Genomic DNA, 20,636 nt, shown 5'->3' with positions numbered 1-20,636 from the left:
TTGTGTTCTGCAATTACCACAGATTCCCCATCTCGACTTTTCCTACACCTGCTATATCCGTAAAATGATGCAGTGTCATAGGAGCAGTTATATTTGATAATTGAACGGTTCATCAGATATTAACATGAAATCATGTAATAGGATTCTCTTTGGAATCTAATCAAAACTGTACCCTTATTCTATCATTAGCCTTATTGAACACAGCACCAGAATCCAGCGTGTTCTTCTGTTTATTAGAGAATTTAATAGAGCTGCAGAAGGAATGATGTCACAGCATTATGTTCTCTCTAGGCAACAGCATGAAAGATCTTCTAGTTGAATTTAGGAACTGGCTTTGTACCCTGAAAACCCTATTAACCGGCATGGAGTTTTTATTATATTCATGAGTACTAATCATCACTAAGAATATTTATTTCTTCATCCTATTCATAATCATGGAGGAAGTACTTCCCAAGCACAAGTGATTTTTTAAACAATGACATGAAGACTCTAAGATTCACTGTTGCACAGAGAATGTTCTTTTAAAATTATAAGTAGCAGAAATTTATAAGATAAAAAACCACAGCTATTTCTGAGAGTCACAATTAGCATTTTGAAGATGGGTATAGCTCTCCATATTCTATGCTTTCCCCCATCCCTGCTGAGCTGGGCAGCTGAGGTTTGGGCAGGCATGTGCACTGACTCACCTGAAGTAACAGACTCTGTGATGTTCAGGTTGTTGAGGGAAAGCCCTAAGGACTGCCGGGAGGAAGAAGAGGATGCAGTGCTTGAGGAATCTGATGGTGGTCGAGCAGGCTTAGCTAAGTTACCAGTTTCAGCCTTCAACCGGTCATTTTCAGCCTTCAGTATTTCAATTTCATTCTGTTACAAAGATACAGAACAGTGAAAAAATGGGTTAGTTTGGTTGAGAAAATGGTACAAGGTTTGTATCACAGTTAGTTTCTTAAATAAATTATACAGTAATATACTAGATAAATAAATATAAATTATGAAAACAGAATTTGCTTCTACCACCATAAGAAAGGGACGAAGGTAGAATGAAGGAAAATAGAGGTAAACCAATTGGGGTTACAATACATAGGCATCTGGAAATATCACAAGGAAACTCCTATGTAGCTACCTGTTTTCTTTTACGAAATCAGAGAACAGAAGCGAAGAACAGGAGGGAAGAACAGGTCCTGCCCAGGGGGAGGGGGTTTGGGACTAGTGGGAGAGGGGAGGTGGCAGGGAAAAGGGTTTAGGAGGGTGAATATGGTGCAAAAAAATGTGTACATGTGTAAGTAAATGCAAAAATGATACCTGTTGAAATCATTCTAGAAATGTGTCGGTGTGGGGGAAAATAAAGGAGATTGGGGGAGGGGTGAATTCAAATATGATATATTTGATACATTGTAAGAACTTTTGTAAATGTCACAATGTACCCTTACCCAGCACAATAAAAAACATACAAAAATAAATAAATAAAACCAACTTAGAAAACAAAAGAATCTTTTTAAAGAAGTCAACTTTTTAGCTCTCACATATATGTAGTGTTATATTCACAAAAGACAATATTATTGTTGTTATTATTATTGGTTTTTTTGTAGTGTTATGAATTGAGCCCAGGGTCCAAATATGCCAGGAAAGCACTCTACACTGAGCTATATCCCCAGTCTTATCATTTAAAACAAGATCACAATTTTAAGTAGTTTTTCAGGACTTGGTTTCATTTGAATTAAAAATAACATAATTGAAAAGCTCCTCGCACTTCTCATTTAAAAAGTGGCATTAAAATCCCATACACTATAATTCCATTTGTACTTCTGTGAATTTATGGAGAGTGGAAAAACATAACAAAACAAAAATAACATAAATAAGGTGATTTAAAATTACTTCAGCATCCTAGCTAATAAATGCAAAATTATCTTTTTTTCAAAGTAGGGCACTAAGCTCATAAAAACAACAAAAGCCTTTTATGAATATATATTGTGGCAGATGAAACTGCTTGGCAGTGAGCTTTTCTTATTTCAGTCGTCTGAGGCACCAAGTGATTACTAGTTTACAATAATAAAATAAAAACTTAGTCTGAGCACAGACTTGTTCTGAATTTAGCCTTTAGATGCTTCCAAAAAATACAAAAGCTTTACTTTTACAGATGGCATTCTAAATCACTTTTCCTTCTATATTCAGAAAACTTGTTTTGAATTTCTGTAGTTCCCTCATTATGTTTGTTTCTCAGTAGAAAATAGGTGAAGATATTTGAAAGTCAGCTCTCAAAAGAACATAGTTTTAAAAGTCAACATAAAGGTAATTCATGGAAAAGTGAAAAGCAAAAACTGTAGTAGCTTCTCTAAAACTTAGCTGTCAGCCTATATGCAATCACTAACACAAGTGTCTTGAATGGTCCTTAAGAACAACTGGCCAGGTTGCTCCCTGGATTCCATCCTCAATTTGAGAAAATTCTCCATTCAATATTAATAACTAAGTTACAAAGATTGAATGAACAGAGTCCATCTCCACGATGGGTTTAAAAGTGGAATTTGTTGTACAGTAACCAAGAGAAGAGGTAAAGTAGCCTTTTTATTTCTCCATTTTGTTCCCTGAAGATGCTTCAACACCAACCTGCATCCGGTTCATGGCTTCCCGGATCTGATCAAGATGATGAGCAGAGCTGAGGGCCTCTAGCCGAATATCTGTTAATTTTAATTCCTTTTCTCTGAGCTCACTCTTCAGCTGCAAAATTATCTCTGCCTCAGCCTCTGTGCATTCACAGATCCTGAAGAAAAAACAAAAACAAAAACAAACACAAAACCAGTGATTTGGGGAAGATGCAGATTAGGAAAAGACATGCATCTTTTAAAGGCTGCACTGTAGTAGTATCCAGCAGGTAAAGAAATTATTTGCTGCTGGCAAAACACAGGGAAAAGGAGAAAGAGTTTCACCAACACTAATGCATCCTAGGTACAAAACTGCACACAGTTCATTTCTTTCAAACTTTTGTTCCTATTTTCTGAAGTTTAAAAACAATGTGTTATTTTGCAATATAAAGTGACCCTTAAAATCCCTGGGTAGTGCAGACATGTAGAGGGCAGAAGAGTCATGGTGTTACTACGTTTCATTCTATATTTTCCAAGAAACTTAAATCTCCATTTGCAACATATGCAATATTGCTTTTTAAAAGCCAATTTATTATATCCTCAAAATGCTTATTTCTTCTTTTGTAAAACTGTGCAAATAATAACCTTATTTGCTTCAACACTGTCATTTAGTTACCATGAAAACCCAATATAAATATTATACAAAATAAATTGGAGAGATTAGTTTTGGACATTAAATAGGGAAAGAGTGTTATATAATCTTTGTATTGGGCCCGGCTGATTCAGATCACAGTTAATGAAGCAAAGCCAGACTTCACCCGACACCAGGAGGATAGCTGGGAACTGTTTGAAGGTCACATAAATTATATCTTTATTGTTTTGTGAACAGCTTTGTAAACAACAAAGCTGTCAAGGAAATTTTTTATATTAAGTAGTATCTTTTCCATTTAAAATTTGAGGGCTTAGGTTGTCAATCACAAAATAACATGGTATGTTCTTCCTTTCTGTATAAGTGACAAAATTACGTAACCAAAGCATAATAGCTCTGTTTCATATGGCAGTTATAAAACAAGCAGAATCATCTCATCACACTACACATTGCTACATTCCAAATGTTGCCTTCTTTCCCCCATTACTAAAAATTGGGCAACTGTAGACGTGCTATGGTTGATTAACAAAATCAAAGACAAATGGATTGCAGCTAAATTTTAATTGAAACACAGAAAGAGGAGGCATGTTTTGTGTGAAATGCATGCAAGTGGTTTTAGAAAAAGCAGAAGCAAACATTTCTAGATTAGAACTCATATCTTTGCTGTTTCCATGCATCACACCATTTTACCGGGATCTATGCTTGTAGATCACAGGGCCATTTTGCCGTCTCTTTGGTGGCCAGACAAGAGGTGACCTGCATGTGTGCAGAGTTAGACAGATACATGGATAAATGCAAGTGAAAAAGAAGTAAGAATAATGATTTAGAAAAGTCAAGAATGAGGTCAAGAAATACTGGAATTTTAACATATGAAAAACCAGAGAAACAAATGCTGTCCACTATTGCAAGGAAAATTTGAAGATGACCAGCACAAAGAGGAGGCTGGTGTGGTGAGAATGTAATTGATTGCATGTAGAACAAAGCATGGGCTTGGCCTGACTTGGTGCTTGAGGAAAAGGTCTGTACTCTGCAAAGGGAGTGACTTACGCTGAGGCAGACTGGGATGGCTTCATGGAGGCTGAGCCGCAGTCACCAGCATTATGGGGCAGCTTGGGGGAGGCTGGAAGGGAGGAATCAGTAAGCTCTTCAATGTCCGAGTGTGAGGAAGGAGGCTTGGTGGACTTTTTCTTCCCAAAGGCTTGTTTGAAAGAACTTCTCAGCTGAAAGAAGGACAGGAATTACCTTTCTTGTCTATTTGCACTTGGAGGGCTTTTGCTTTGGGACGTTAGTTTGCAGGTGCCACCCTAGCCACTGCCTGGGGTCAGTATATATAAGCAGAGTATTAACAATTGCAGCACAGTATCTCTAAAAAAAACAATGATACTGCATTCTGTGTTTTCCTTTATTCTTGTATTAATCCAGCACAGCGCAAACATGGAAGGCTTTTAAATAGTGCAAGGTCAAGGGCATGGCTGTCAGAGCACTCATTTAAAACTAAGTACCTTGAAGGGATCTCCATTCCCAATACTTCTCTCTTCAAGGCAATTTGTTTTAAATGGCCACTTTAGCGCTACAGTCAAGTCATATCCTGCTGATAGTACAAACTTAAAAAGCAAAATGAAATCAAATTCACCTAACACTTCATTAATTGTGATTTTCTATTCAAATTTTCCATTCCCACACTATTCAAAACCAGAATTGGTATCCCCTACCGCTCTATTCAGAAAGTGGTTTTACTTCTCTTTAAAATTTGGGATTAAAATGAAAAGACACAAAGAAAAGACATACAAGGTAATCTGTTTTAAAAAGGTATAAAAGCCTACTGCCAAAATGAATAGCATTCATGCCAAGGTAGGGTTTTTTGTATAGATGCATGCCAAATTGTCCATGGTTTATATTCACCTCACTTCCTCTAGAGTTCACCTTGCAGAAACATGAAAGAGTGTGGAATTACAAATCAAGGGAATGAAGGCTGATCAGTATTTTAAAATATTACCTGCATAAACATTTTTTTAAAACAAAAAAGATTTTTTTCATTATTTATAGAAAGCACTCTGGAAAAAATCCTCTGATAGTTTTGTTTTGGATTTCATCATGAGTTGTAGTTATTTACCATCTACCTTTGTTTGGTGGTATTAAAAGAAATCCTTTACTTCTACAATGACAGCATGTTCCCCTTAGTTTTGTACATTTTCTTTTCAGCAATTGCTTATTACCATAAATTATAATAAAAAATCTCTAGCAAACTTAAGGCAGAATTCTTTTGAAGTTCATTTCTGTATTTCTATTGTGTTCTCTTAGCAAAAAAACAAAACAAAACAATAAACCCACACAATAATGTAGTTAATTTCTTATGAACTGAGGCTGAAATCTTATTCATATTGTAGGCACTATTGACTCTGGGGGCTGGGGGTGGATTCTAATTGCTCTTCTTTCCCCTTAGCAACTCCAACTGCAATTCTTCTTTTCTGCCTCTCTGCCACCACCATCCAACCACCACCATAATCATTACCACTACCATCTTCACCATCATCAACCCATCACCATCATCTTTTAATTCCTCTTCCTCTCCATCTTGACAATAATACCCCCTCTTAGTCCCAATTCAAAATATATGCTCTTCAGCATCAGACCACTCTAATCTTGATGACAAGTGCAGCATTTAAGAGCCAGTCCCTTGAATGGGACTCTGTAAACTGCTACAGCTACAGCCCCAAAGAAAAAAGTCCAAGTCATTGTGCAATAATACGGCACTGAATTAGATGAGTGATAATGGCTTACCCAGTTTTTCTTTTTCTTTTTCTTGGAGTCAGCATCATTGCCACTACCAATGCTGGAATGGCTTGTGGCACTGTTGATACTAGAAACACTTTCTGATGAATGCTGTCTTCGGATGCGGAGGTCTAACAACAGACAGAAAGTATCACATTTGCTCCTAGAGTCTCAATTAAATATGTCTTTGAGGTTTTCAGAGAGGAAGGTCTCTAAAAACGTTCAACAAGGCTTTGTACAGATAGTTCTGTGCAGCTTTTGTCTTAGAAGTTTAATGAAGTACAACTATATTTGCTTTAATTAGCTGAGTTATCTATGTTAAGAATCAATGAGCCTCCCACATGAGTGTGCAGCACTGGTCGTTTAATCAGTTCTGAGTTTTGTCCAAAAATGAAATGCTATGCTAGTGATTTGTACTGAATACCTGTATCAAATAGCAGTTCCAAAAGGATTTATTCCAAATGATTAGCTCCATGGACTGAGTGGAAATTCATAATAGGATAAGTGTTAATTCTGTCTTTCATATTTGTGCTTTGAATAGTTATCAAAGCCACATATATTGACCTTACATGTCATTGAATCATGCCATGTTAGGACCCAAACAAACCTTGGAAGCCATGTAAGCATATCGTCACACAAAAGAGGGAGGGGGCAGGGGGCAAGAGGGAGAAATGGCCCAAACAATGTATGTACATATGAATAAATGAATAAAGAAAAAAATTAATGAAAAAGAGGAAATTGAAATGCAAAGAAGTTATGTCACTTGACCCAAGGTCAAAGAAGCAATGAGGGGAGGATCCTCAAGATAAAGTCTAGGTAGGCTGAGTTTGTAAATTAAACAGATAATGTATTAAATACAATGAAATCTTCTAACATATCTCTGATTCTTGCCCACAACTTCAACTAGTAACACTAATGATGATGTTTTGTATGCCCCTGGAGTAATTAATTTTATTCTGAAAGTGAAGTAATGAGATGAATTTAACTACTGAATATAATTTGCACATGGTTACAAGCTGAAAAACAGTGAAGCCAATCTCAGAGCTAGTCTGATTCTGATATCCATTGTGCTCACTAACTAGCATGTGATATGGCCCTCTTACACTTCTAAACAGTATGTGGTGCTTCTCCGGATACAGAAGATACTTTGAAGGGAAAAAGATTTGGTATTTAATAATTCTTAAAGGCATCTACGTTTTTTCCATATAATTACCTTAAAAGATTTATTTATATCCATTAAAATTAAAACTTAAATTTTTATAGGCTTATAGTAAACAGATACTAAATGCTAGTGAGATACTAAGAGAATTTACAAGATCTAATTTGCTTTTAGGATACTCCTATCAGTATTTTTAAATTGGCATCAATGCAGATTGCCAAGCAAGAAAAAAATTCAGGGCAACTGGTAAAATAAAATGTCAAAAAGTACAAATTTCATATAGTTTCCTTAGAAGTAGTACTATGAAATTAAACCTGATTACTTGACCAATTTATTGAATAGTAAAAATGACTCATGACAGTAAACTATAATTGGTTACTTTAAGAATATGTAACAAATGAGTATATATGTGTATATGTAACATAATATATATACAAATACATACAAACATGCATATATGGGGATAAATATTTACATATCCTCACTCACAGGTAATAATGCTAAAATTTATAAGAGGAAAAAATAGAGTCAATTTTTAGAATTTGTACAGTTTGATTTCAAAAATTATATTTTAAAATAGTGATGAGAACATTTATTGTTCTTCTATGCCAAAAATGATTACAAATCTCAAAACCTAAATCAAGGTATTTATGTGTACTGTTTTGATTCCACAATATAAAAGCCTTGTATCCCTTAAAACACCAATATGAAAGCCATATGAATAAGTGATAGAAGTGAATGTATAGCTATTTATTCATGTTTTAATTTCTGCTGCAGTTGGCTGTTAGCTTTTCTGAAATAAAAATGCAGCATTTGCTAGCTTTCTCTTAGTAATAATTTTTCACCAACAGAATAGATATATAAAGTATTACAGAACTCTAGAGGCTTTATTATATCCAGAGTTAATAAAGTACATTTGGGTTCTTTTATATATCCCTAACTTTAAAAATAGGTAAATTATTATAATCATCGTCAAAAGTGCTCCTTGGAGGCTTTACTTTCCTGTAACTACAACTGTATTTACCAATAAAGATTAGCAAAGGATAATTTCAATAATATTATGAAATGAAGGGAATGTGTTTGACTTTTCCCTAGCAATTCCTTCCTAGTACTTATAAGAATGTGATTGAGTATTTGTGGCATTATAGACCTGGCAAATAATGATAAGCCAGTGAATATCAGCAAACTGGATAAACGGAGAAGCCCATTTTTAAAGTACAGCTTTCAGTTATGTATTTGTTCACTCATTCATTTTCCACTTCCCAGCCTCTGCATCACCACTGCCCCAGTTCAAGCTACCAACACCTCTTACCTGCTCTACAGCAAGATTTGCTGCCCAGTTACTCACCTTCAAACCACTGCCTAAGCAGAAACATCTTTAGAAGAAAACTTCACCACCACTCCTTTACTTAAAACCTTTTAATATATTCTAATTTTAATAAGAATAATATGGCCAAATTCTCTCAATTATCTGGTCAGTACTCATGTCTTCAACGACATTCTGCTTCTTTCACCTTTGTCATTATCTTCTTTGTATCTGATCCCTAAACTAAAAGCACTCATGTCTTTTGTGCTTGAAGGCCTCCTGGAATGCTCTTTCCTCAATATAACATGACTTCATAATTCTGTGAATCTTCCCTTCAATGTTGTTGCAATGGAAAGGCTTTTGTGACCATGTAACCTCTAGTAGGGTCCCTGGTACACTCCTTTTTATGGCACCCTATTCTCTTCTATCTTACAACTATTTTGGGAAATACCTCAGCTATGCCAGTGATCACAAGCAGTCATTTATTTTCTGCTGTCCCATTAGACCAAAAGTTCAATGCAGGAGATCATATCTACCTTGTTTATTGTTACTGTGCACATGCAAGGCCTAGTACAGAGCATGGTGTGAGGCAGGCAATGAATATGTAGCTGCTGAATACATATTCAGGTGTTCATTCAGTGAAAATTGTTCACTTACCACTATTTCTAAAAACTATTTACTATTAACAGGGATTACATATATGTGTGTATTTATATTTTAACTGTATTTGGTGCTTTTTTTTGGCTGTACTAGGATTTGAACTCAGGGCTTTGTGCTTTCTAGGCAGGCACTCAATCTTTTTTTCTTTACTTATTTTTTAGGTATGGTCTTATGCTTTTTGCCTGGGAATGGTCTAAATTGCTACCTATACCTCTATGTAGCTGGGGTTGCAAATGCATACCAGCTTGTTTATTGAGATGAGGTCTTGCTAACTTTTTCCAAGACTCTACTTCCCCCGTAGATGGAATTACAGATGTCCACCACTCTGCCTCACTGTGTATTTGGTGCTTCTTAAGGAAAAACTTTTTCATGTTTATAGAAGTAGTAACTTTAAAAAAAATTTTTTTATCATTTTTACATTTACTTACATGTATATACACTTTAAAAGGACAATATTATACTTAGAGAAAAAAATAAAATTGCCCAGACCTTCAGCTTTCAACTTTATAATAATTATGCTTATTATAATTGTTTTAAATATAAATCAGTATAAATAAGTATATATTAGAACATTTTCCCTTTCATTGCAATAAATTGTGAGTCACTTGGATTTCTTCTCTTCTTTCTTCCTACTTCCTTTCCTCCTTTCTTTCTTCCTTTCCTTCTCTCTCTCTCTCTCTCTCTCTTTCTTTCAGTACTGGGGTTTGAACTCAGGGTCTCATGTTTGCTAGGCAAACACTTACCACTTTAGCCATTCCATCAGCAAATTGCGAGCCACTTGGATGCAGCCATCAATTTTTATCTTTGTATTTAGAGTACAGTAGAGTCCCAAGTATACAGCAAGTGTCAAATATGTTTATAATTGAATACATGTTATTACAGACTGTTATTTATCAGCCTTTTTTAGTAAATGTGATATATAAATTTAGAGTAGAGTGATGTTAATAAATGAGTATGTGATTTCTTCAGTTTGTCCTGTCTATAAAAATTTTGCCTCACTACAGATCTTAAGACCATATGTCAAAAATAGATATAATAAAAATATTTTAAAGGTCTCAAAAACTGAATTTCAACATGATTTTAGAATATGAATTTATAAGCTAGGGAATCACCCGAGTCACACATGGAAAGACAATACAATTAGTCTAGCTTTTTCCTCCAGGTAATGTCAATGGTTAAGGTGATACACATAACTTTATGTTCACTATAATTAATATTGTTTTAATTGTTCAGAAATAAAATCTAAATATCCTGCATACTGTCACCCATCCATCACTGGTTATTTTTGTTAGCTTTCAAATGTGGAAAACTTTAATATTGTTAGCATTTCTTGTCCTGATTAGATACAACTTATTATTTTGTTCATCTGGCATTTCCCTTCCCACATTTTTGAGCAAAGGAATTTCTATTTTTTAATTCCAGGAGATATACTAAGCTACCTGTTGCCCAAGATAAAAGTACTCCTTCCACAAAGTTTCACTTCTGTGACTTGTGCTATATTAAAGAAAGGATTAAGCCTTTTTAATCCTTTCTGGACCTATTTACAACATGAAGATTTAGAACATAAGCTGCTTTATTACAGCTCTAAGATAAGCTTTAAATATGCAGTAATTTTCCTTGCAGTAGACAAATGAACTCCCCCACATGGGGAGCTGCTAAACTCTTAAGAAGCAGCCCAAAGCGTACCTCCCTTTATATGTTTTTTCCTCAAATTTAAAGTCAATGTTATAGTTTTTTTTTTATTTTGCTATTCCTTTCTATAAAATGTGAATAAGTCCCCTTTATGTGCAAAGAACCATCAGTGGTACAAGATCCCAAAGGCAGATCTTAAAAGCGCTGAAGTAAAACGTCATCTTTAATAAGGGAAGTATAGGTATTTCCAGAAACTTATCACAGGAGACTTCATCCAGTTTACAGGAGAAGAAGGCCTACTTAGGCTAAGTCCTACAGTTTTCCATAAAATGTTTATGCTGAGCAAACATGGTAGAAGGTTTCAAGTGGAATCAACAGCCTGTACTAAGAACTTATGAAGAATGGAAAGAAATTCAGGATAGTGGGAACATGGAGAACACAGTGTAGCCATAAAAGTAAGATATAAAGTCAAAACTGGCACCTAGCACATAATTAGTATCCACTAAATAAGTGCTGAATGAACAAAGCTGGCAATGAGAGGTTATGTCATGCAAGGAGTTTGTCGTTCTAATTCTAGGTCCCAAGATAGCTTTGGGTCCATGATTTTAGATGATTGCTCTGGCTCTGGAATGAAGAAAGGAGTAACCTGGGAAAAGAAGAACAGGAAGGCTATGTGGTAGTTTGCAACCATGTGTTGGGGGACAATGTTGAGTGGGAACAGAAGGACCACAAGAAAGGGAACAAATTCAAGATATACCCAAGGGGCAGAATCGGCAGAACTTGCTGCTTTGTTGAATCAGGAGAAAAGTGTCATGAATGAAAATGAGCTGTCTGGCTCTAGGGAAGGGTGGTGATGCTATTTACTGAGGCAAAAGCACTGAAGGAGAAACAGGACTGAGAGGGGAGATGACAAGACCAAGGTTGGGGATGTTGAGTTTATGGTGCCAAAGAGATACCTAAAGAAATCCAAATGGATTTCTCTGTTGGTGGCTGGAGGGAGGGGGTCTATATCTAAACAGAGGATGATCTAGAGACACAGATCAAAAAGTAATCAGCATACCAATGGTATTTATAACTACAGAACTAGATCAGTTTTATAGAATTTTAATAGGATATACAATAGTAATATGGTTTAAAATCACAGCATTAAGAGAGCTTAGGATATCAATAACTAACAAACATACAACAGAGTGAGTGGATACTGACAAAGAAAATGATGAATGGATAAAGAAAATGTCATATATACACTATGGAGTATTATTCAGACATAAAAAAGAAAGAAATTAGGTCCTTTACAGGAAAATGGATGGAAATGGAGATCATCATGTTTAGTGAAATAAGTCAGAGACTGAGAAAGACAAATATGCTCTCTTTCATATGTTGAATCTAGACCTAAAAAAAAATAACTTGAGTGTAAAATGGGGACTGGTTGGAAGGCAGACCAGAGATCAAAGTGTTTCATACCCATGCATGAAAATGGAATGAGATCTGTTCAAATCATTTTAAAAAGTGGGAAAATGAGAAAGAGTAAAGAGGCAGTGAATTTGATCAAAAGACATTATACATATGCATGGAAATATCACAATGAAATGCTTGTGGACAATTAACATATGCCAATATAAAAGATATTTCAAAAGAACTTCCATGATGTCATGAATATTAGAAAAACATGAATGTTTCAAGAAGAAAGAATTTGACATCAGTATTAAAAGCTGTTTCACTATGAAATACAATAAGAATTACAGACATTTTATGGATTAAGTGCCGTATAAGTCACTGGAGAGAACAGTTTTAATGAAATGATGGGACTAAAAGCTGCAGTTCAATGGTCTGAAGGATGATTGATGATTGATGATATTGAAAAACTAATTTTTTTCTCCAGAATTTATCTGGAAATGGGAAGAGAAATGATAGGAATTCAGGATTTAAGAAAGAATTTTTAAACTGGGAAAAAAGTAGCAAGACTTGAAGTTATCAAAAAGCATCAGGACATGAATAAATAGAATGTATGTAAAGAATAAAAATGACATGAAAATGGTGAGCATTTCTTCAGTGGGGATTGTAGTAAAGAATAATATTTTCATTGCTTAAAATTACAAAAGCATGGTAAGAATAAAATCAGACCAACTTGTAGTCTGTTTTGTTATGTTAAAATTATCTGCAGGTGATGTACTGTCTTATTGACCCCACCACAGAGAAGTCACTCCTCATGTCCCTCACTTGGAATATGACCTTACTAATTCCTTCAGTTGTGTATGTGGATCTGGAGCAGCATCTCAGGACTGGGCCTGTTTTGCTTCAATATATATATGTATTAAGCAACCTCCATCGCTGCCTTCAAGTGGAGAGAAAAGTGGTTGCTAACTAAGAAGTGAATCCATTAGGGTTATTTAATAAGTATTTGATAATGAACGCAACTATGCCCAGAGACTAAAATTTGATCATATTATTTCCATTTTATTCACTATAAAAGGCAGAACCACTGACTGAATGCAGCTGTACTCTGATAAAATAGATATCTATTGTATCAGAGGAAGAACACAATATTGCTAAGCCTACCTTTGGGAGGATGGTCTGGACCATTCAGGGCTCCCTGAATGGCTGCCTGGGCAGCAGAGTTCTGGGCCTTCAGCATTTCAATGGTTTCTCGTAGTTCTATGAGTTCAGATTCCTATGGAATAAACAGAGTTCGAAGCTTTAATATCTAGAGAGAAAAATATCCTTGCCTCACAGTGCACTATCAAATGGGTTTGATTTTATGTAATGCCAGCCTCTGGGGAATTTGGATGCTTGGCTGACCTTGTCAAATTGTACTAATAACTTTGTTAGCTAAAAAGAAATTTTTAAAATTGTTCTTAGTTATTGTCCTATAAAAGTATTCTAAATATACAGGCATGGTGGTGCACACCTGTAATCCCAGTAACCAAGGAAGTAAAGATTGAAGGATCTCTGCTTGAGGCCTCATTTCAACAAATAAGCCATGCATGGCAGTACACATCAGTACTCCAGCTATTTTGGAGGTGCAGTTAACAGGATCACAATCTAAGGCCAAATCAGGCAAAAATGAGAGGCCTTGGGTGAAAAATAATTAACTCAAAAAGGGCTGGGAATGTGGCTCAAGTTGTAGAGTGCCTTCCTAGCAAGTGCAAGTCTTTGAATTCCAATACCATCAAACAAACAAAAGCAGATGTTCTAAGTAGTCTTTAGTCCCTTCAAATGGTGGCTAATTTTATACACCAAGCTTATCAATATTTCCTATAATAACATTATATATTTAGGTACCAGTATTGCACTATTGCATACAATTGCATTTATGGTCAACTGGAAGTGCTAAATTTTTGTCAAATGTGTGATTTTAGATTTTCTCTGAAGTACTTTACATTTTGTTAATTAATTCTTTGTATCCAAGTGCAAAACCTGGAGCTCACCCCTAACTCACTCCTATGATGTCATCTTATACAATTTTGCTGGCCGATCAAGGTCACCTTAGAGTCTGATACTATTCATCTAATAGAATTCCTGGTAGGTAGACCCAGCTCACCAAGGCAAAGGAATATAAAGAAATGTGAATAAAAACACATCACATACAGTCCTTAAAAAGCAGTGAAATTAGCTAGTAAGTCAACTTACAAATAAAATTTTTATAAAACATAATTTCTTCTTGAATTTAGAAATTTTAATTTTAATTTTTTTGCTCTGTCCCCATGCTAATCACTCTATAAATTTGGTGTTTCACAGATATTAAAGTGAATTATTTTAGAAGAAATGATTCACTATGAGGAGATGAGAGCCAAAACAAAGGAAAAGAATAAAGAAAGAAACAAGATTTTCATAAGATGCTGGGTAACAAGGGTATCCTTTTTGTTGATTGTTGTTGTTAATTTTGTTTGTTTTATTGAGACATTCTTGCTTCATAGCCCAAGCTACCCTCAAACTCCCAATCCTCTAGCTTCAGCATTCCACATGCTGGGATTACAGAAGTGTGTCACCATGGCTGGCAGGGTATGCTGCTTTTTTGTTTTTCATTGTTGTGTTGGGTGGGGGTACATTGTGGGATTTACAAAAGTTCTTACAATGTATCACATATATCATACTGGAATTCACCCCCTCCATCACTCTCCTTTATCCTCCTCTTCCCCATTCCTGAAATAGTTTCAACAGGTATCATTTTTTACATTTACATACATGCATACAAAATATTTGCACTATTTTCACCCTTTCCCCCCTCCTCTCTCCTCCCAGTGGTACCAACCCACCTCCCAGGCACAACCCATTCTGCCTTCCAGTTCTCTGATTTTGTAAAAGAAAGAAAGAAACAAGCATTTTTGCTTGTTTAGGGTAAACTCCATAAACATATGGAGTTTCCTTGTGACATTTACATGTATATATGTATCATAACCCAAATTGCTTCATTTCCTCTATTTTCTTTCCATTCTACCTTAGTCCATTTCTTGCGGTGGTTTCAACTGGTTTAAAAATTCTATATTCATTCTTGTATCGTGAATACATCAGCCATATTCACCTTCTTACCTTCCTTCTTTTACCCTTCCCCTCTCATATGCGACTCCCCACACTGTGATTAGTGTTTCATAATATTGCTGCATTTGTTTTGGGTCTGTATTCCACATATGAGAGAGAACATGTGGCTTTTGGACTTCTGAGCCTGGCTAACTTCACTTAAGATGAAGTTCACTCATTCTTCTTTGTGGCTGAATAAATTCCATTGTGTATAAATACCACATTTTCTTAATGCATTCATCGGTACTGGGTCATCTTGGCTGTTTCCATAGCTTAGCTATTGTGAATAGCACTGCAATAAACATGGGTGTGCAGGTGCCCTTATTGTAACCTGACTCACATTTCTTTGGGTATATCTCTAAGAGTAGCATTGCTGGATCATATGGCAGATCTAGTTTAGTTTTTTGAGGAGCCTCCATACTGTTTTCCATGGTGGTTGTACTAATTTACATTCAGGTTATGCTTCTTGATGGTGATGCAAACTTAAAAAATTAGATCCTTGTCAGTCTTTTAGCAAGGCAATTCCTTGGTGACGTATCTGTCATTTCTTTTTTCTAGCACCTTTGAGTTTTTCATTTTGTGGCAAATAGTTTACCCTTACACTCTGTCTCCCAGAATGTAGGGGAAAAACTAAGGATTTTCTTTGTAGAAAACTGCTTCATACATGGGAATGTCCACGGACTATTCTAACCTTTGATATTTAAATAAAAGACAGAAGATGGGGGTGATGTCACTAATGTACAAGATAAGTCTGATCAGAATTGTCACTATGAATCCCCCTGTATAATGAATATATCCTAATAAAATTTATTTCAAAAGATAGACAATGCTAATTGAAATAGTATACAAGTTTGGGAGGATACCTGGCATTTTATGTGTCTATTTTTATTGGATATCTAACATATCTCTGATAAAAAACAATTAGATTTTAAAAAACAAACTCTTCCGGACTATTAACAGTGTATAAATCAAAGAACCTATGAATGAAAAATTAAGAGCAACCTCCTGAATTTCTATATGTATTTTTAAAATACTTAATTGTAATCCATTTGTATTTGTTTATCATAAAGTAAAAATATATTTGTGGAAAATTTCACATAATTTATCATAATTTCTCAGTCTCTTCAACTTCTACATTTCCAAACTTCATTATATTTTCCATTTAAAATATATCTCCTTGTGGTAAAATATCTATTGGAAATTTACTCTGCTTTTATAAGAAGTCTATTCAAAAATTACTCCTATGGTGCATAATTGATGAATCATGTAATTTAAATATTAATTTTCTAACAAATGCTCGAATGCATGTTAAATTTTAATTACTGTCAGATTTCCATTCTTGAATTTGAAATCAATGATGCTTATACTGTGGATTAAAAATCTGCTAAAATATTTGGCTGTAGCTTTAATGGGAAAAAATGGAAATGAGATCTTATGCAAATATCTACAAATTGAGCTCAAGTTTACGCTTGCTGACTTACTTCAGTGTCAAAACTTTAATCTCCTCCAGAAACTTTAAAAAAATGATTAAAAGTGTAATGTTCAGGCAATGTTGCTTTTTAGAATATTATGTCTGATGTGCCATAAAGGATTATCAGTTTCTAAAATAAAGGTTCTTTTTGAGAAAAACAGATATTAGCAGTTTAGTTTGTACTTGATGTGGCTCAGTAAACCCAAATGAGGAATGACTAAGTAAAGAAATATATTTACTATATAACTTGGGGAAAATCACATCTGTCAGGTCATACTGGTAATTCATTATTAGAACTTCACAAATGCAAGCAAATACCTATAATATATTCCATAACATTAAATTAAACATAGCTATATTCTGAAATGAATGACACAATGTATTCAAACCTGCACTGTTACTTCCCCACAGCTGCAAAAGTTCCTTCCTTCTTTCTTATTTCACACCTTGTCATTCAAGCCACAAATATCTCCTCTCTGAGTCTTAAGATGTGAATTTCCCTTCTGCTTTAAATATCCCCCATGTGGAGACATGGTGAAATGTCTCCACACTGGTGAAACCTTTACCTACCAGATAAAAGGTCCTTCTGTGTGTTTCCAGACTGTTCAATGCATTTGCTTTATTCAGTTGTTTGAGAAATATATCTTTGTATCTGAGTTATGATCTCAGTAACTGTTGGGATGGCTTTGCTGAAATGTTTTACTCTATGTTCAACAGATGTAGTTCCCTTTTAGAGAATAATACATACTTCAACTTTACTACCCATATCCTTTCTTTGTTAAGAGGGTGTTTCATCACTTAGGGAGAAGGATGCTATTTTAAAACAGCAACACCTTTATTGCTTATTATAAATAGAAAGTCTCAATGTGACTGCATAAGTGGAATCATTTCTTGGACAGCAATGATGTCAGGGTTGCCTTTCTATGGTATCCTAGAGAAGAACAAAAAGCTATTACTGTAAACACTTGGTTGCAATATAGAAATTGCTTGTCAATAGTTTTATGGTCATAATTTTTAGCTTGGTAATTATAATTAGTTATTTACATTTACTTTTTTATTGTTGGACTGGTTGGGGGTACATTGTGGCATTTACAAACATTCTTACAATCTATCAAATATATCATACTTAAATTCACCCCTTCCATCATTCTCCACATTTACTTTTTAAGCTATAGTTTATAAGGCTTTTATAATGCATAGAAATTGTAATGTTACTTCAAAGCACAACTATGAATTCCTTTTACATTTTTCCCATGGTGGGAATTTGGATATGGACTATGACTAGAAATGAGTTCCAGAGATAGCTGACTATAAATCATTAAATAATTTGAAATATTTTGACATAATCTCTGTATTTTGAAGGTGATCAACAGAAGATATTTAAGTTTTGAGAATCATTACTAAATCTTCAGAAAAAATCCCAAGAAATGTATATGCCATAAAGATAAGCATGTGAGGTACAATTCTCTGAGTCAGCAGTTTCCAGTTTCCTGGAAACTCTGATCATTAGACACAAAAGGGAAGACAGGGGCTAGATAATTCTGCAAAGGGTCTTGAGAATAAGATGATCCTATCATATTTTGTTGATATTTCTCATTCCTTCCAATGAATCTTAAAGATAATGATACCCTAAAACCTGCTGACTAGGTGAGAGTCTAGTTTTCTATCAAAGCTTTTGTATAAAAAAATCTAGATGGACTCAATATCTTTTGAACAGTTTTGTTCATGTCTCTAAGGCTAAACAAATTTGGAAGATTATGCTTGAAATGTTTCAAAATAAAAGAATCAAATATTGTGCCACAATACTATCCTTGCTTGATATTTTTTCCAATATAAATATCCAAAATATACCTGTGCTCTTTTCAAATTTTTTACTATCAAACACCTGCTGAGAATCCAACAAGCTGGACCACGAACCTCATCAAACAACTTGACCTTCTATGTAGGGCTCTTAAATTTTTCCATGAAATTTCTTTTAGTTCCTCACATTGGTGCTCAATTAATCTCACCTTTCCCAGCTGTAGGTTTTTTGACTACATTCCTTTCCTTTCTTCCCCTCTGTATTTGCCTTGAAATCCTTCTAGTTTTTCTCCTGAAAGACCCTGCCATTTCTACTGTATCTAAGCTCAGATGAATGAGGTTCCCCAAATCCCAATAGAGTAAGCAGAGGCACATTATCTTATGCCCTAAATGGTTAATGGATATATTGTTTGAGTTTAAAGATGTATTTTTAGAAAAATTTCTAGGTGACAAATATCTTGACATAAAATGGAAAGAGTTAATGTAAGGAGAAAATTCAACTAAATTTTAGCTTCTACATTATCTATGTTTAGGGATTTGTCTTTATTCATTTTCAAGGTGTAAGTTCATGTTCATCTTTTGACCAAAAAAAGTTGCTTCAAGGAGGTAAGAATGGGCAAGTCCCAGGTTCTACAGTTAGAAAAATGGGTCAATGTCTGAGCTCCATTACTTTCACAAGGAGATATTCCTTTTTCTTCCTCTGGCCTTCTTAACAAGACTAATCAAGTAGACCTTAACGTAGATTCTAATTGTCCTGGCAGGACCGCTACAGGGAACTAATGTGAATGTCTCCTAAATTTTAAATTCCTAATTATTAGTAAACACAGCTTTAGTAAATTTGAACACAAGGACTTAGCAGTAATTCTGTAAAAATTTCAATTGTACAAAATACATTCTCTGACTCTTGCTATTTTAATGTTTTATCACAACCTTTCTCAACTGGCAGTCTGTGAGAAAATTAAAGCCCCACACAATGCCTTGGGTGAGGTCTCCCATAACTTTCCTTCTTGCTGCTCCTTCTTGGGCTGTTTCTTCCTCTATGAAATACATTCCCACATTCCCCTGAGATAATCCTCTTCACCTTTCCAAAGCTGAGGAGCTCCTCTGTGCCAGATCCACTTTGGAGCTAACATGGAGATGCACTGGCTCCCTTTGAGTGTGCTTGTAACACTGTGCTGTTATATTTCTAATGGCATGATAATTTTCTGCCTTTTGAGTTATTCATGCATGTCTTTTCTTTCTTATCAGGCTCTAAATGTATGAAAGCAGTGTCTTGGCACACAAACCTGGCAGATAATCAGTCTGACTTGGCATTGAGAAACGAGGAAAACTGTTAGGACACCATTCAGGAGAGTCATTTTGATGTAAAAATCAAACAAAAATTTTGATGCAGCTTCAGGCTATTAATGCCACATGACTGCTGAAAATCACCCTTTGAAGCCAGAAGACAAGGATTCAAGTTATAATTTAGTTGAGCTGTTTCTTAAGTATATAACCAACAGCATGTAACTACTGGTCTTCCTTTCTTTATGCATTAGTTCCCTATCGTCCTAACCAACAGTCACATTCTCAGTGTTACTTTGTTCAGTGGTATTTTTCATCAACAGAATAAATACAACATTTAAATTATATTTTTATCATCATCTGTCACCTATGAATATATATCCAGGCGGCACATATAGATGCATATAATATGTACATAAACACACACATATATGAGGACTATAAAATCCCTGTGGAATATTATATACCTACTTGAACATTTTTGTATATCAAAATATAAACTTCATGGGGAATATTATAATATTTAATGTTATATATTTTAATTTATGAGGAATATTTTAGCAGATTCTTATATGTAAAGCTATAGCTAGATATAAGAAAATGCATTCATATATCATCTACCCACTTATCTGTCTATACTGTTCTGTTGTTACACAGTAGAAATTCAATGTAAATTTGATGTACTAAACAGGCAACTGAATCTTGGAACTCTAGTAACCCAGTTAAAAAAATCTCTGTTCTATATTCTTCAGATTTTTCTCAGGTTTCTTGGATCACCAGAGAGCAAAGCACCCTTTTATCTCAGCTCC

General features: G+C 34.8%; 1 protein-coding gene across 11 annotated transcripts in view; it reads right to left on the bottom strand.

Moving 5' to 3' along the window:
• Nav3 (neuron navigator 3) overlaps positions 1-20,636 on the bottom strand; it is a 760,451-nt gene that overhangs the window by 28,609 nt on the left and 711,206 nt on the right. For 9 of the 11 annotated variants that reach the window (XM_074083986.1, XM_074083987.1, XM_074083985.1 and 6 more), the window contains 6 exons: positions 13,314-13,425; positions 6,007-6,128; positions 5,128-5,148; positions 4,273-4,445; positions 2,602-2,755; positions 687-861 (listed from right to left, as the gene is read on the bottom strand). In XM_074083986.1, the coding sequence (XP_073940087.1) occupies positions 687-861; positions 2,602-2,755; positions 4,273-4,445; positions 5,128-5,148; positions 6,007-6,128; positions 13,314-13,425 (757 nt within the window). The remainder of the gene's footprint in view (positions 1-686; positions 862-2,601; positions 2,756-4,272; positions 4,446-5,127; positions 5,149-6,006; positions 6,129-13,313; positions 13,426-20,636) is intronic. The other 2 variants (XM_074083983.1, XM_074083992.1) reach the window with 1 other exon arrangement.

The sequence above is a fragment of the Castor canadensis genome, chromosome 8 (assembly GCF_047511655.1).
Source record: "Castor canadensis chromosome 8, mCasCan1.hap1v2, whole genome shotgun sequence".
NCBI lineage: Eukaryota > Metazoa > Chordata > Mammalia > Rodentia > Castoridae > Castor > Castor canadensis.
Note: the sequence above shows the minus strand (reverse complement) of the source record. Positions and strands in the feature narration are given on the sequence as shown.